The sequence below is a fragment of the Chrysoperla carnea genome, chromosome 4, assembly GCF_905475395.1.
Source record: "Chrysoperla carnea chromosome 4, inChrCarn1.1, whole genome shotgun sequence".
NCBI classification, from domain to species: Eukaryota; Metazoa; Arthropoda; class Insecta; order Neuroptera; family Chrysopidae; genus Chrysoperla; species Chrysoperla carnea.
This window is the reverse complement of record NC_058340.1, coordinates 67,636,611-67,651,459: the sequence shown is the minus strand read 5'-3', so window position 1 is coordinate 67,651,459 and position 14,849 is coordinate 67,636,611. Positions and strand designations below refer to the sequence as shown.

Sequence of the window (14,849 nt, the reverse complement as noted above, 5' to 3'; positions counted from 1 at the left end):
TATACATGTTTTTTTTTGTGTGTGAAAAAACAATGAAAATTAAGTTATGTGCAGCATGTGTATTTATATCAAAATAGTTTTTATACCCGCGACTTCGCACGTATGCTCAAAATAAGCCAATTTAGCCAAACTTATTAGTAACAAATTGCTTCGTTTTTGCCACGAAATCGTTTTTTATGATTCCACACGCGAAATTCTATATTACTAAAATTGGATATGTTGGCATTAGTAGGTACAGTTAAAGATGTTACAAATAAAGGAAAATGAAAGAAACAGCTCGCATTTTGCTAAAACCCCATGAAATGTGTTTCTTAGATGTCAAATATCATTAATAACGTATGAATTAGTGGTGCAAAGTTTCTATTTGTTAATAAACAATAAAGTATTAATACAATGAAACGATTAATTTTAAAGTTGACTTACAAAATTAATAAATAGGCAACTTGAAATACGTATACGTTATACATGGATAATAGTTTTTGATTATTTGACAAACACTTAACATTTACGTCCTACAAGTTGCCTAATTACTAATTTTTTAAGTGAACTTAAACATTGATCGTTTCATTGAATTAACATTTTATTGTTTATTAACAAATAGAAACATTTGCGCCATTAACTCACGCGTTACTAATGATATTTGACACTTAAGAAACCCATTCTATGAGGTTTGAGCAAAATGCGAGCGATTTCTTTCATTTTCCTTTATCAGCCGATTTTTGTAACTTCCTTTACTGTATTACATTGGTTTACAATAAAATTGTTATACATAGGACAAAAAATCCCACAAAAAAGTTAAGTTTATCATCAATCCATTGGTGTAGCATGTGGGCTTTGTTTTCAAATACTCCCCCCCCCCCGTAATTCAACACACAAAAATTTGATCTTTAACAAATTACTCCACCATCGTGCCACTTGCCACCTTAACAAGGAAAAGAAAATGTCAATAATTTTCTAATTTTTTTAGAGTTTTATGAGTATTTGACTCTTTTTATTATTTCATTTTTAACAAATAGAATGTTTATTGATGAATTACGAATAGTCTTGATTGTGTTTAGGAAACGGAACAGTGCATGAAAATGCCGCCCTATCTCTAAAACTTGCTAGAGCTGGCCCTGCAAAAGAAGGAATTAACGAGCAATTGAGCCCAAAATTAAAATAACTCCTGTAATTTAATGCAAGAAAAAATTCTCTAATACCTGTACTAATGATAAAGAAAACATAAAAACACCTTAATTCAAATTACAAAAATAATTTATTTGAATAATAATAGGTAGTACCTACATTTGTTTTCTTACAAAAATTGGCAATTATAACCATCATGTAAAACATATTACACACATGCATACATACACCTTGAAAAAAAATTTGTAAAATGTGGGTCAGGTTCAATGTAGGAAGACATACTACAAACTAAAATTTTCTATAGTTTTAGGATTCACAGTGAATAATATTGAGTACAAGGAAACTTTAAACAAAATTATTCTTATAATAAAATTTATAATAATTTCATTAAAGTCATTTTTTTTACTAATTTGTGTTTAATACTTTTTACTATTGTTTAGGATTCCGTATCTATAAAATTGAAACCCTTATTCTATATACTTATCGTATATAGTCAACATACCCCTAATACCTTTTGTCATGGATGTGCCGAGGCGGAAGCCAGGTCAGGGCAGTTGAAAATTTCATAACTAAGAATTTAAAAAAATTTAGGCCAGAAATTTCAGATAACCCTCTAGACAGGAAGTTTCTGCTTTGCTCCTCCGACCCTTGTACTGAAAGCCAAACACTCTCTTGAGTATTGTATAGCCTTTGCTTTGGCAGTCCACATAATATTCCTCTCTAAATTTGCTTCAATATGTCATTCATAAATAGCCTTAAAAATAATAAGTATCTTGCCTAGTCGTATTCTTTCTCTATGACTGCCCGGCGTTCATACAGCAGCGAAGGAAATGGTTTGGTCCGGCCATAGTCGAACCAGAAGAAATTAGGAAACTCAGCGCTAGGCAAATCCTGGGTTTCAGTACATCCGTTGGTTATAATAGCCACTGAAAAGTGTAACGGGGATAGAGTACAAGGGTCTATTAATTTGGCTAGGTGCGCTAACCTTCATACCATACCATACCATAGTCGTATTCTAACCAATAAAAATAATAATCGAGCAATGAGTGAAATAAAAATAAGTTATTTGACATTAACTGTGACTCGACTGAAAATGGAGATTTTTTTGAAGCACCTTGGTCGAAGTACTTAAAAGTTGACGTTTAAGTTTGCGTTTTTTAAACATAAATCCTATATTGAAATTTGTTTAAAAGTACATGCTAATAGGCTAATTTTCGTTGGATTAATTTAGAAAACTAATATTCATTACTTAAAAGAATGACAAATATTTTCCTATTAAGAAAATTCCTATAAAAACAAGTGGCACTCGTTTTCCGATAAAATACATTTAAAGTGATGAAATGAATGGAATTTGGGTGTTATTTCTTCAATAAATGATATTCTTTAAATTTTTAAGCATCAATATTTCAAAAGGTATGGTATATATATCGAGAAAATTTACTCTTAATTTCCGTCTAATTTTCCCAAATTCTAACAGAATTCACCCTCAAAATTTATAACGTAAGTCTCAAATATTTTCATACACTCATTTTTTTGGGAACGTCCTTAATAAACCAATTATGTTTACGTAACAAAGGATCATATTTCTTAATTTTTTTTCGTCAAGAACCCAGGAATGACACATTTCATGAAATTATGAGATATTCAATTTTATAATTTCTTATAAATGACTACAAAACAAGAGATAACAACACAAAACTCTAAAAAAATTGAATATAACGGAAAATTTTAAAATCATATAAACGACAAAAAAATTTTTTATTGGAAATGTTCAAGGAAGTTAGTTAGTTCATTATTTTTGTTTATGCTAAAAATTATTTATGCAAGCAAGCAGTTTATAAAATTCACAGCCAATCACAATAAATATATAATAACTTTTTTATTATATATACCTATTTGTATTGTGCAATAACTTATAATAAAATTAATTTTTATAATGAGAAAGAAATTTAAAGGCTGAGTATGTTCCTAGTTCTATTTACATTATACATAGGTATGTGTTGGAGAAAACAATGGTTAAAAAATTATAAATTTCCTGTTCAATGTTATTAAAAAACCAGTGAAAACAAATAATTGACTGATTTAATTGTTTAAATACCCTATATAGATAGTCAATGTTGAATAGACCTTTTCATCGATTTGCTTTTGTTTCGGACAGTTATCTAAAAACTATTCTACCTAAGAAAGTTAAATATATTTTATCTTTTTCAAGCAGCGCTTTTTGACAAGGATAGAAGATATAAGATATATGTTTTTACTTGATTGAAAACAGTCCGAAACAAAAAAATTATCATATTGTAAATGAAAAGCCCTATATCAGTGTTTTCGAAAATATTTCGAAGCTGCGCCTACAAATTTGAATTTTATTAGTTAAAGCTATCTGCAAATATCCAACTATCCATCTGTTTTGCTTTAATTTGCACCCTCACGGGAAAACAATGATTTTTACGAAAAAATGTTTCAAACAAAAGTTGTTTCTTTTTTTTATAAGGAATATTTTTTACACTTAAACTTTTGTTATATCTCTTACGGTTTACAACAGGATATGTACGGACCCAAGACTTTCTTAACCTATGTTGCTCATTTACGAACAGAAATTTATATTTTATGTAAAAATTTTAGTTCGGTATTTCTTTTCCTATATGAGTTACCACACTGACAGATAGACGGACGGACAGACAAAGGGAAATGGACTAATTAGGTGATTTTATGAACACCAATACCAAAATTGTGTTCGTATCATCAATATTTCTAAGCGTTACAAACTTGGCCCTGGTGGAAAAAATATTTGAGAAAAGAATAAGTCTTAATAAGTCTTAGGAAACTCTGAAAAAGTCTTAGAAACTTTAAAAAAGTATTAAGAACTCTGAATTAGACTAGCCCGAAAACGTTGAGAAATTCAAAGTTCCTAAGACTTTTTCAGAATTTCTTATTCTTTCTTCAAATATTTTTTCCACCAGGGGGGACTAAACATCTAAAAATACCTATTTACAATTGGATAATTTAATTGGACGTTATTTATGGATGGCCCTATATCTCAAAAACTTGTCATTCAATAGCAAAATGAACCAAATTTTCGTTTAATCAATCAAACTTCGCGAACCAAAATTTCAGTATCAACTAAATTTAAGAAGTTGAAAAATATAGAATTAACTTAGAGATACATTTTCATTTTTACTAGAAAAGAATAAAATTGAAGAACTTTGATTTGTTTGAATTTTGAACTTCAAGATGAGAAATTATCTTTGTAAAAGTTCAGTCATACCACAAGTATAGGGATGGGAAATAAGAAAGTGAAAATTTTCTTAAAGTTGGTGTCATTTTTTCTGTTGAAGAGTTTTTTATACAACGCAAAATCACTACGGTGACCCGATAACGATGACGTATATAACCAAAATTTCAGTATCAACTAAATTTAAGAAGTTGAAAAATATAGAATTAACTTAGAGATACATTTTCATTTTTACTAGAAAAGAATAAAATTGAAGAACTTTGATTTGTTTGAATTTTGAACTTCAAGATGAGAAATTATCTTTGTAAAAGTTCAGTCATACCACAAGTATAGGGATGGGAAATAAGAAAGTGAAAATTTTCTTAAAGTTGGTGTCATTTTTTCTGTTGAAGAGTTTTTTATACAACGCAAAATCACTACGGTGACCCGATAACGATGACGTATATAAATATGTGTAAAATAACTAACCTACAAGTTTATTGACCACAAACTAATACAACAACTTTTACAAGACTGTAAAACAGATTGCCTAATTATTAGCAAATATTAAATATTTATGTAATGGAGTGAGTAATATAAATTCATTTACGAGTCATTCATTCATCATTAATTAATTTTCTTTTGTTTTATTTATTGTTTATTGAATATTTATTTTGTAATTGATTAAAAAAATTATCATACAATTGGGTCAAATAAATGATGATTCATCCCAACAATACACAAATTTAGCTTCAGCTACAGCTTAATACTAAGCATGAATCTTTTATGCTATTTAAGTTAAAAATAAAGGATTGCTTTTTTACAACTTGTTGTAAATTTGATTTATGGCTTTTGTTTAAAAAAAAAATTATATAATTTTTACACAGCTGTTTTTGTATGGGAAAGATGTTAGCATGTCTCATTCGGAATAAATAAGAAGGAATGTGCTAAATTCGAACTCAAAAAGTATTACACTGCAACGAACATAATGAATATTTACCCAAAAAATAATATTTTTACTAAGCTTGGATTATGAAATTCTAAATCAAAGAAACTTCCAGAACTTCCACTTTCAAGGTTACGATGGTTTTTGGAAAATAAACAAAATATTCTCTGAAATATGTTATTAGGGGTTAAAAAAGCCTTCTTCTCAGAGAAAACTGAGATCAGATTGTCACAATAGGTGTAACGAGATAAGTTAAGGAGCAGCTTCTATGTTATGGAGCAACTTATATTGTTGATATAAAATATATTATTTTTAATTTTTTATTTATGCAACTTGCAATATTGATATGTAATGACAAACGAAAGCAAAATACCTGAAGAACATAATTTACAATTTATTAAAACATAATAACATTTATGATAAAAAAATATTCCGTGACGAAATGGTAAATTTGTTTCCTACTTAAAAAAAACTAATTTTTTTTAAAATATACGAAATTTCCTTAGTAGTACTCAATATCACACTATGAAACTATAAACTTTAACAATTAATAATTAATAATTAATATACAACTCATTATATTGTGATAAAGATTATTTTGTGATACGTTTACGGTTTTTAAAATGCCTTTTAAACACTTTCGAAGTGCTATTCAAAATCACAGAAACAGAAGACAATCAAGGTTTGCGTTTTTTTTTTCATCCAGATTCACATTAAAAGTTCACAGACCGGTTTTTTTCTTTCGCAAGAGTTTTATTTCACAATTAAGAAATATTTCTTAATTGATTGTAAACAAATTATTTTGTTTTTAAACGCTCTATTTAATTTTTAAGAATTATAAAATATAACTTAAAAATATGAAAGTTAAAAACATGTTAAAACATTTCAAGGTAAACGCTGTTTTTTTGATAATACAAAGTTCAAAGTTTTACGATTGTTGAATAGTACAATCAAAATAAGAAATCTAAAAAACCCCAACTTTTATTTGGAACGACGCTTAGATTTTTTTAAACATAGCAAAATAAAACAGGTTTGAATGTGAAAAGAAAAGAAGCTCTTATCGTGGAAATAAACTGCCAAGCTTAATCTTATTGGTCAAAATAAAGTGTGTCAGAATGATTCAAGATAAGGAGAAAGCCATTATACAAAATATTGTCTGCCTGAATGCTTTATTTAAATTTTTTGGAAAATAGTATTAAATATTTAATGTAAACCATATATACAATACTTAGACTTGTGTGCAGACATACAATTATATTAATAAAGTAATGTGTCGTTACTATGGTAACTCCTTGAAATGAAAATCATGCACTAAGCGAATAATTTTTATCTGAAAAACTTTTTACACACCAAAATTTTTCCAAGTAACAGCTAAAAAGCCACCTATTTTTTATTGTAGTATTATCTTTCATTGTATTTACTTTTTTTTAATACGTAATTATCGGCATATCGAAATAAAAAACTTGCCAAAAAATCCAAGTGAATTAATTAAAAGAAGAATAGTTAATGAACAAAACATACAAATTGATTTGGATGCATTATAAATTTTTAAGTGGGAGAGATATACGTAATTTAATTTAGTATGAGACAAGTTTTATTTGTGTACAATATTTTAATATATCACCTTTTTTTTTTCTAAATCATCGCATGTTTATACTTGGATGAAAGTATTACGTAGTTTTTAATAACAAAAAATAGGCAATGTTTGTTTCGTTTTCTTACATAATCATATTAAAATAAGTTCTAATTGAATCTATTGTTTTTAAACAAAAATAATGGGAAACTCTAGATCAAAATCAGATGGTGATGAAGATTGTGGATGGGTTAAAACTTATAAAGAAATCAAAACAAATCATGATGAAGCATATAGATGTATTGATTGTGCCATTACATTGGAAGAAGAAGAACGAAAGAATGAGGTAATTATTAGAAAGTTTCACTTTCAATATTTTATAAATCTACATAATTTAGATTAAATCAAGTGGTTTTTATTATCATACCACAAAGAATATTTGATTATCAATATTTTTGTATACAGGAATTTTTTATCGAAAGCTTGAGACGTTTTATTTTTATTCAATTTGTTTTTTTTTTTTTTTAATTAAATTTGAAATTTGCCCAGCTGTTTAAATGTCAGTGACCATAACCTTATTAATTTATGCTAAATTATGGCGGGATATAATCAATGCTATATTTTAAATAAAATGCTAATAACTTTTTGGCCCTGATTTAAATTTTTTATTTCATTAATTGTATTTTTTTTAGTGATCCATAACACTAATATTTTTCAGCAGTTCATAACTTTAACACCCAGAGAAATTGTCATAGGATAATTTCTTGGATTGTCATTTGCCAATGTTCCTCTTTTCTCTGCCAATATTACTGAAAAAGAATTAATATTAACATTATGAACGAGATAAATCCCGCGAACGGTGCTACAATGTATCGAAATAAAATTAGAAATTTTCTATTGCTTCTTTTTCATACTTTGGAAATATGTGCATGGGTTTTTCTCGAGAACCCCAAATTAGAAATTCCGTGCAGAAAACTGTAACTGTAATAATGAACCTTCTATATTCAATAACCCAACGAACATGATAGTGCGATATTTACAATCTAAGTAAATTTAATTTCGAAACTTAAAACTTTAATAGTAATCTCGGTTGTCTAAATTGTCTCCGACGTTTTGCATAGCAAAAATTTTATGCCATGTGGAATTTCACCTACCTTTCTTCCATCGCTTCTGTCTCTAATATCTAAGCCAGTGATATATTTTATTCAGTTTGGCCAAGATTTACAAAAATTAGTTTCATTGTTAAATTATGCACGCAATCCCTGGTGGAAAAAATATTTGAAGAAAGTTCTGAAAAAGTCTTAGGAACTTTGACTTTCTTAACGTTTTCGGATTAGTCTAATTCAGAGTTATTCAGAGTTCTAAATACTTTTTTAAAGTTTCTAAGACTTTTTCAGAGTTTCCTAAGACTTGTTAAGACTTATTATTTTTTCAAATATTTTTTCCACCAGGGATGGCTCTCAAGAACATTGATGATCAAAATTCATGGGATTTATTTTAAAAAGATGTTTAAAAATCAAATTATTTTTAATAGGCTTTGGAGAAGTATAAACTTGGAATAAGTATAATCGATAAAGTATTAAATATCCACGTAGAATGTCCAGAAAAAACCGACGAAACATGGGTAGAAGCTTGCGGTATGATTCAAAAAATGAAACGAACTCGTGCCGAAATTATAAAACGAATAGCTTCAATACAATCATCAACAGAGCAACAACCTTCAACATCTGGTACAGTGGCTACGAAAGTAGCCACACCAGCAGATCCACCTCCTAGCTACGAAGAGGCAGTGTCTGAATCAAGTTCTGCAACACCACATACCTATTCAGAATTAGCTAGTGCATTAGAAAATTTAAAAATTGAACCGACTGCAACTGACACAAGAGAATTAGCGCTTGTTTATGCCCAAGATAATGTACGGGTTTATTTTATTTCACCAGATGGTACCGTCGTATCATTTAATAATTTAGAAACACTAAATATATACGTAGCTGTCGGTGAGAAAAAGAATCCAAACGACCCTGATGGTTTTATGGAAATAAACGAATGGATCTATCCATTAATTCCTGCTGTATCACCATGCTTTAAATCAGAATTTGGTGCGCTTATTGTTCCCGATACAAATGCTCCAGCAACAGGCAGTGCTATTGGAATTGTTCTTCCACCAGATGCGGATATCGAAGCTCTTCTATCATTACTTGACGACATTATTCATGGGGTTGTTTCTGCAGACATACCCGTATTACCCATACCTTATTCAGCTGCTCCTAAAAGTCGTTCCAGACGTGAATTACCCCGTAATCCCTTTTATAGTAACACAATTTCCAATGGTATTGTAAATGGAGCTTGGTATATGCGTGAAGGACTTATAAAAGGTGCACAAGCTGCTGGTTCTTTAATTAGTTATGGTACACCAAAATTACTTACCAAAATTAGGCCAGCTGAAGAACCTACTCCGATAAATCCAAAATTAACAAAAGGTCTTAATACGGCTAAAAATGTTACGGGTGCTGCAGTATCAGTAACTGGGTTTGTTGGTAAGTCCATTTAAATTTTCTATGTATTAAAAAAAAAGTACAAATAATTCCAGAAATCGAGCCACCTGGATCATTCACTTTCTGAGCAGTGTTAGCATTCGTCACATACATATCGGACAAAACACATAGCTCGCAGTATTGTACGATTGAATATACGACCCTCACGATACGCCATCTATCGTGAGGGTCTACTTGTCATACTTGTCATCGATATATTTGTTATGTGTAAAAAGCTCACGTAAAATTTATATTTGTGATAATTAGGAATTGCAACACCGCTAACTGGAGATAATAATTCGTACTTATTAACACAGAAAGTGGACCCGTTTTCATTAGTTCCGATTTAGACTACCAGGCGGCAATACTTGTACTTACCATTTTTAAAGGCTAATAAATCAAATTCAAATCAGATAAACCCCGTCAACTGGGGATAATAATTCGTACTAATTAAAACAGGAAGTGGGTCCGTTTTTATTAGTTCTAATTTAAACCATTTTCATTACTTTGCTTAACATATTTTTGTTTGTATATATTTTAGCTGGAAAAGTTGGAAGTGCAACAATGGCACTTGGACGTTATTTAGCGCCGCATATTCAAAAGCAAGGAACTAAATTATTAACAACTAAATTCAATATGGATGAAGATTCTGCACATTTGAAAGTTGATGGCGTATTAAATGTTGCTGCTGGAGCTGTTGAAGGATTAGCCACTGTTTATTCTGGATTAGAGCAATCGTCAAAAATATTAGGCGAGAGTATTACCCATAATACTGTTAAAATTGTCGAACACAAGTAAGTAATTTCAAATTTTGATACAAAAATTTATTTTTAACTGAAATAACTTTTGAAGCTTAAAAATGGAACTAAAATTATTAACATGTTTGAGATACTAAGTTTATTTTTAATAATCATTTATCAATAATGCAAAGGGACATGTTCTAAACTATGAAAAGGGTCTACTCGAAGTTTTTGAAAATATTTATTAGGAAAAAAGTCCGCAATGACTAATTCTTCACAAACCCATAACTAATAAGTTTATTAGTTGTCGAATGCTTTTAAAACTAAGTTTATATTTAGTATAAAACCAGTATTTTAATTTAAAAGCTTTAACTTTCAATAAATCTAGAAACTTTGTGGTTGAACGAGCGGATATCTTTTTGGAAGCGTATAATATTTAAAGTTCACTCACTATTGTATTAGTATTCTTTATTTGATGAATTATTTACAATGAAATTTTGTTTGAAGTATTGAATCGAAACCGAAAATGAATTCAAGTTTAAAAAACATTTTCATGATGCGTTTATCTCCCCCACGCTAATAGTTAACACAGCTGGGACTCAATAACCCCCAGTTCTTAAGTGAGTCAACAAAACCTGGTTGCCTGGTTGCTAACAAAATTCATGCTTAAAAAGGCAAAATATTAGTTGTGTAACAGTTAGTAAACGCGTAAATAGTATTATTTCCCTTCGATAGGAATTCGCCTACGTAAAGATGGATCTCATCGGATCTTGTTTCATTTTTAATACCGTTTTTAGGCTTCGCTTAAATGTCACTTACTTAGTCTTCATTTATGTTTTTAATCTAAATTACAAATTAATTTTATTCCATTTACGCTTAGCTTTAATTTTTGGGCTGTAGTTAAATATTTTTATGTATTTCTATAGATACGGACTTAAACCAGATGAGGTTTTTTGTTCCAAAAATACCAATTCAAAACAGGAAAAATATCCTATATAGTTGTTAATTAAGTGTAAGTTTTTATTTCATCGATATCATTTTATTGCTTTAAAAAAGGGTGATGGTAACTTTTTCACTTGCATTAACACTTAAATCTAAGATTGTTTCTAGAAAATTCAGAATTTGATCTTCAGTTTTTGAAAATCGATATATGAATACAATTTTTAACATTTTGAATCTAGAATTTGGTTTTAAATATTAGTTTACGGTACGAAATTCCTCAAATGTTTTAAATTCTGAATTTTTTAGATACGAAACTAAAAGCTTCTTACTATTTAATCACGCATTAAACTGTAATATTTTCTATACCTAAAAATTAAAAATAAAAGTTTATAATAACGCCTCTTGTGAAAATATTTCAAACAAATAACTTAAAAAGTTTTACTAATTCTGATAAACTCTTCTTTTGTATTTGCATTAAGTCTTTAGTCAGAAATATTCCCACATGGGGTTGCTTTCCATTCCAAATAAAGTTTAAATTAATTTCTTACCTTACTAGGCAAGCAAAAATTACCTAAAATCTTGAAATTCGCAAAATTATATTTCTTATTCCGCAGAATTCAATTCCATATATTAAAAGCTTTTGAGATATTTTGTGTTTCGAAACGACATACTTTTATAACTTTTGAAGAAAGATACTTTTATAACTTTATGTGTAAGAGTGGCTACCTTTCTTTACTTACATGACGTAAAAAAAAAACCATTGCGTAATCAACACTGTCTTTACATGGTATTTAAACAATTTTAACTCAGTTATTTGTTTGTTTTCACTTGTTAAGTCATTTGTTTGAAATATTTTCACGAGGGGCGTGATCTTATTCACAAAGGGTGTGATTAAGGGGCGTGATAAGATTTTATTTTCCTTTTAATACACCACAAATTTTAATTGATTTATGATGAGAAACTAAAATGAATTCGACCATCGTTTAATGAAAAATGCAACTTGTTTCAGATATGGTCCAGATGCTGGTGAATTAACCGAAGATTCAATTTACACAATGGGAAATGTATATAATTTTACAAATAGTATGAAATTTTTCAAACCAAGCTCTCTAGCAAAATCAACAGCAAAAGGTGCGGGAAAGGGATTTTTAACAGAGTTCAAAGAACATCATCTGCTTACACACGATGGATATACGATACCCGATTTAACATCGTTTAGTGCACATGTTCAAAATTTACATGCGAATGCACCAAATTCAAATGGATCTCCCGCGCCCTCCACGTCGTTAGAGAAAAATTAACGACAAATAATATGTAAATCTTAGCCACATTATTTTATTTATATAAATCGAAAATGCTATTTATAATTTGTTATGGAAATTGAGATCTATCTAAAAAATGTCATAAAATTTGAAAGTAAAAATACGTACTTTTTGGCCTATTTAATGTGATTTTTGTGATTATAATTTTTTGTTAATAAAAATTATTTTTTAATTTATATAAGAGTTAATATTCTGTGCTTTAGATAGATGCCACTGTAATCCCGATAACATCTAGCGTAGATGATATACTCTACTCATCCAACTTTTCTTTCCGGATTCCTGGAAAATATCTTATTACGTGGCAAGTAAAAAAATTTGGTGGTTATTTTTTGAAAACTCTATTCAAATAAGGAGATAATTGAATAAAAAATGCAAATACATTTATCCGATTCTCAATAAAGTCTCTGTCTCTACATCTTGAAAATTACAATCTTTTAAGTGTCGAGCAGGGAGACTAAACAAGGAGCACCGAATTGCATTGTACGAAATAAATACGAACGAATTACATGAAGTTGAGTCTCCTTGTAGTCTCCGTGGTGTCGAGCAACCAACATTTTGTTCTATCTTATTTGAATATTGTCCTCAAGAAACAATCAACAATTTAAAGCTTGCCGCGCAATATTCCAAGAACCCTGAAAGACAAGTTCCGGCTGATTTCAGAATGGCTGAAAATCATATCGTCAGCAATGTAGGCGTTCGCAGTCAGAAAAATTATAATTGATTGCGGACTGACTAACATCACTACCATTGTGGACGATTCTACATCGACTATATATTTTTTTTAAACTTTCAATTAAAACAGGTTTTACCCTTCCTGGAATTTGTACAAACTTGAAACAGACTAAACATCATTGACACTCTATTGAGAACGAGAAAAGGGCTTACAATTTTGACATCTTGCTTGCTAACACCTGTGAAATTTTCTACCTTTCTGAAATGGCTCATTAAAACTACGATCTATTTCACTTGGGATAAAATCTGGGGTTAAAGCTAGTAAATGAAAAACATATTTATAAAATTTTCCAACACACTTTAATATACCAACATATAATAATAACCATTTACAAATGATATTCCATCAAAATTATTCGATTAAATTAATTTATAATAATAAAATATTAATAATTAATTTTTTATTTTAGTTCTTTCAAATGATTAAAATATTTAACTATTTACAAACATCTTTTTTTTTTTAAATATCTAAATATAATTCAGTCACATGTGAAAAATATAATAAATATTGTTTATTGATTTGATTTTTAAATCCCTCTAGAGTCTAGACCGTATTCGACAACCTAGGGATTTATTTCATTACCAACAACAATGCGTATGTAATGAGACCATAAAATTAATTGTGTGAGAAGTCTTTAAATAGTATGTTTGATTTATTTTTTAATTTTATTGACAATGTCTCGTTGATTTAAATGTTTTTTTGGTTTTGTTCTAGCAATAAATCATAAACTAATTTAGGATTGATATTAGTCGATTTGTGATCGTTCTAGGATATATCATTTTTAGCATAAAACGAAAAACAGTTCAATCTAAATCTTATGAAATAGATTAAATTCTTCTTACGATTGTAAAATCCTAATATTATAAATGTGAAAGTAACTCCGCCTGTCTATCTATTCCGTTTATGTTTAAGGATTTCCGGTTTAGAGATAGATGAAACTTTGGTAAAGGACATAGTCCATGGGGTGAAATAGGGGATGAAAATTTGTATGGGGAATCAGAACCAATCATTTCTCAAATTAGGGTTAGGTTATTCTCAGTATTCTAGTTTATCAGAAAATAGGACAAAGAAAGGGCAGAAAATAGGACATTTCCGTTAAATGTTATATATCTATGTGAGCTAACACCTATAATTCTTTTTTCCTTCGCTAGATAGTCTTTCTTAGCATTAAAATCAAATTAAGATGAAATAAAAATGATCTTGAAACGGATTAAATTACTTTTTTTTTATAAACCATCTTTACACAATCAATGCATTCGGTTTTGAAGTAATGAAAAATTTCGTTTCATGTCGATAAGGTCCCTAAGAACGATCTCATATCCGTTTATCATTAGTTTTCTAACTTAACTGATCAATTAAAAATTTAAGTATTACTTTTAATGAGAACGTTTATTTATTTTTCATCGAATCACAAACTAATTTATAATTTATAACTATAATAAACCGTTTTATTTCTACATGGATCCTAAGAACAATTAATAAATAGTATAGGAACTATTAAAAAAAACTGAACGGAGTATATCAAAATAGCTATAATTTGAGTATTGAAATTTTTAATATTCCAAGATAACTACTTTGCCATTTTTTGTCAAAGGTTTGTGTGAGAAAATTCGTCAAAAACGACCAGATTTATGGAAAATTTTGGTGGTTATTGTTTAACGATATAGAATCATCACATAGAACAGCAAATGTAACCGAATTGAAAAACAACTTCACGTGAATT

The 14,849-nt window shown here is 28.9% G+C and overlaps 1 protein-coding gene across 4 annotated transcripts; it reads left to right on the top strand.

The window, feature by feature from the left end:
* The first annotated feature begins 4,903 nt into the window (after nt 1–4,903).
* On the top strand, nt 4,904–12,513 carry LOC123297330 (protein spartin). Of its 4 annotated transcripts, XM_044878945.1 has the most exons (6): nt 5,859–5,964; nt 7,072–7,201; nt 8,390–9,392; nt 9,931–10,183; nt 11,056–11,141; nt 12,081–12,215. In XM_044878945.1, exons 1-5 carry the CDS (start codon nt 5,906–5,908, stop codon nt 11,126–11,128), a joined length of 1,518 nt encoding a protein of 505 aa, XP_044734880.1. In that variant the 5' UTR covers nt 5,859–5,905; the 3' UTR covers nt 11,129–11,141; nt 12,081–12,215. The 4 variants fall into 4 exon arrangements, with proteins under 4 accessions (XP_044734879.1, XP_044734880.1, XP_044734877.1 ...); XM_044878944.1 differs by lacking the exons at nt 5,859–5,964; nt 11,056–11,141 and adding an exon at nt 4,904–4,923 and having other exon boundaries at nt 12,081–12,513; XM_044878942.1 differs by lacking the exon at nt 11,056–11,141 and having other exon boundaries at nt 5,865–5,964; nt 12,081–12,513.
* The last annotated feature ends 2,336 nt before the right edge of the window (nt 12,514–14,849 follow it).

Coding starts and splice junctions, on each gene's coding strand:
- LOC123297330 (XM_044878942.1), top strand. CDS start 5,906: ATGCCTTTTAAACACTTTCGAAGTGCTATTCAAAATCACAGAAACAGA. Junction 7,202..8,389: donor AAGAAGAACGAAAGAATGAG/GTAATTATTAGA, acceptor TATTTTTAATAG/GCTTTGGAGAAGTATAAACT. Junction 9,393..9,930: donor ATCAGTAACTGGGTTTGTTG/GTAAGTCCATTT, acceptor TATATATTTTAG/CTGGAAAAGTTGGAAGTGCA.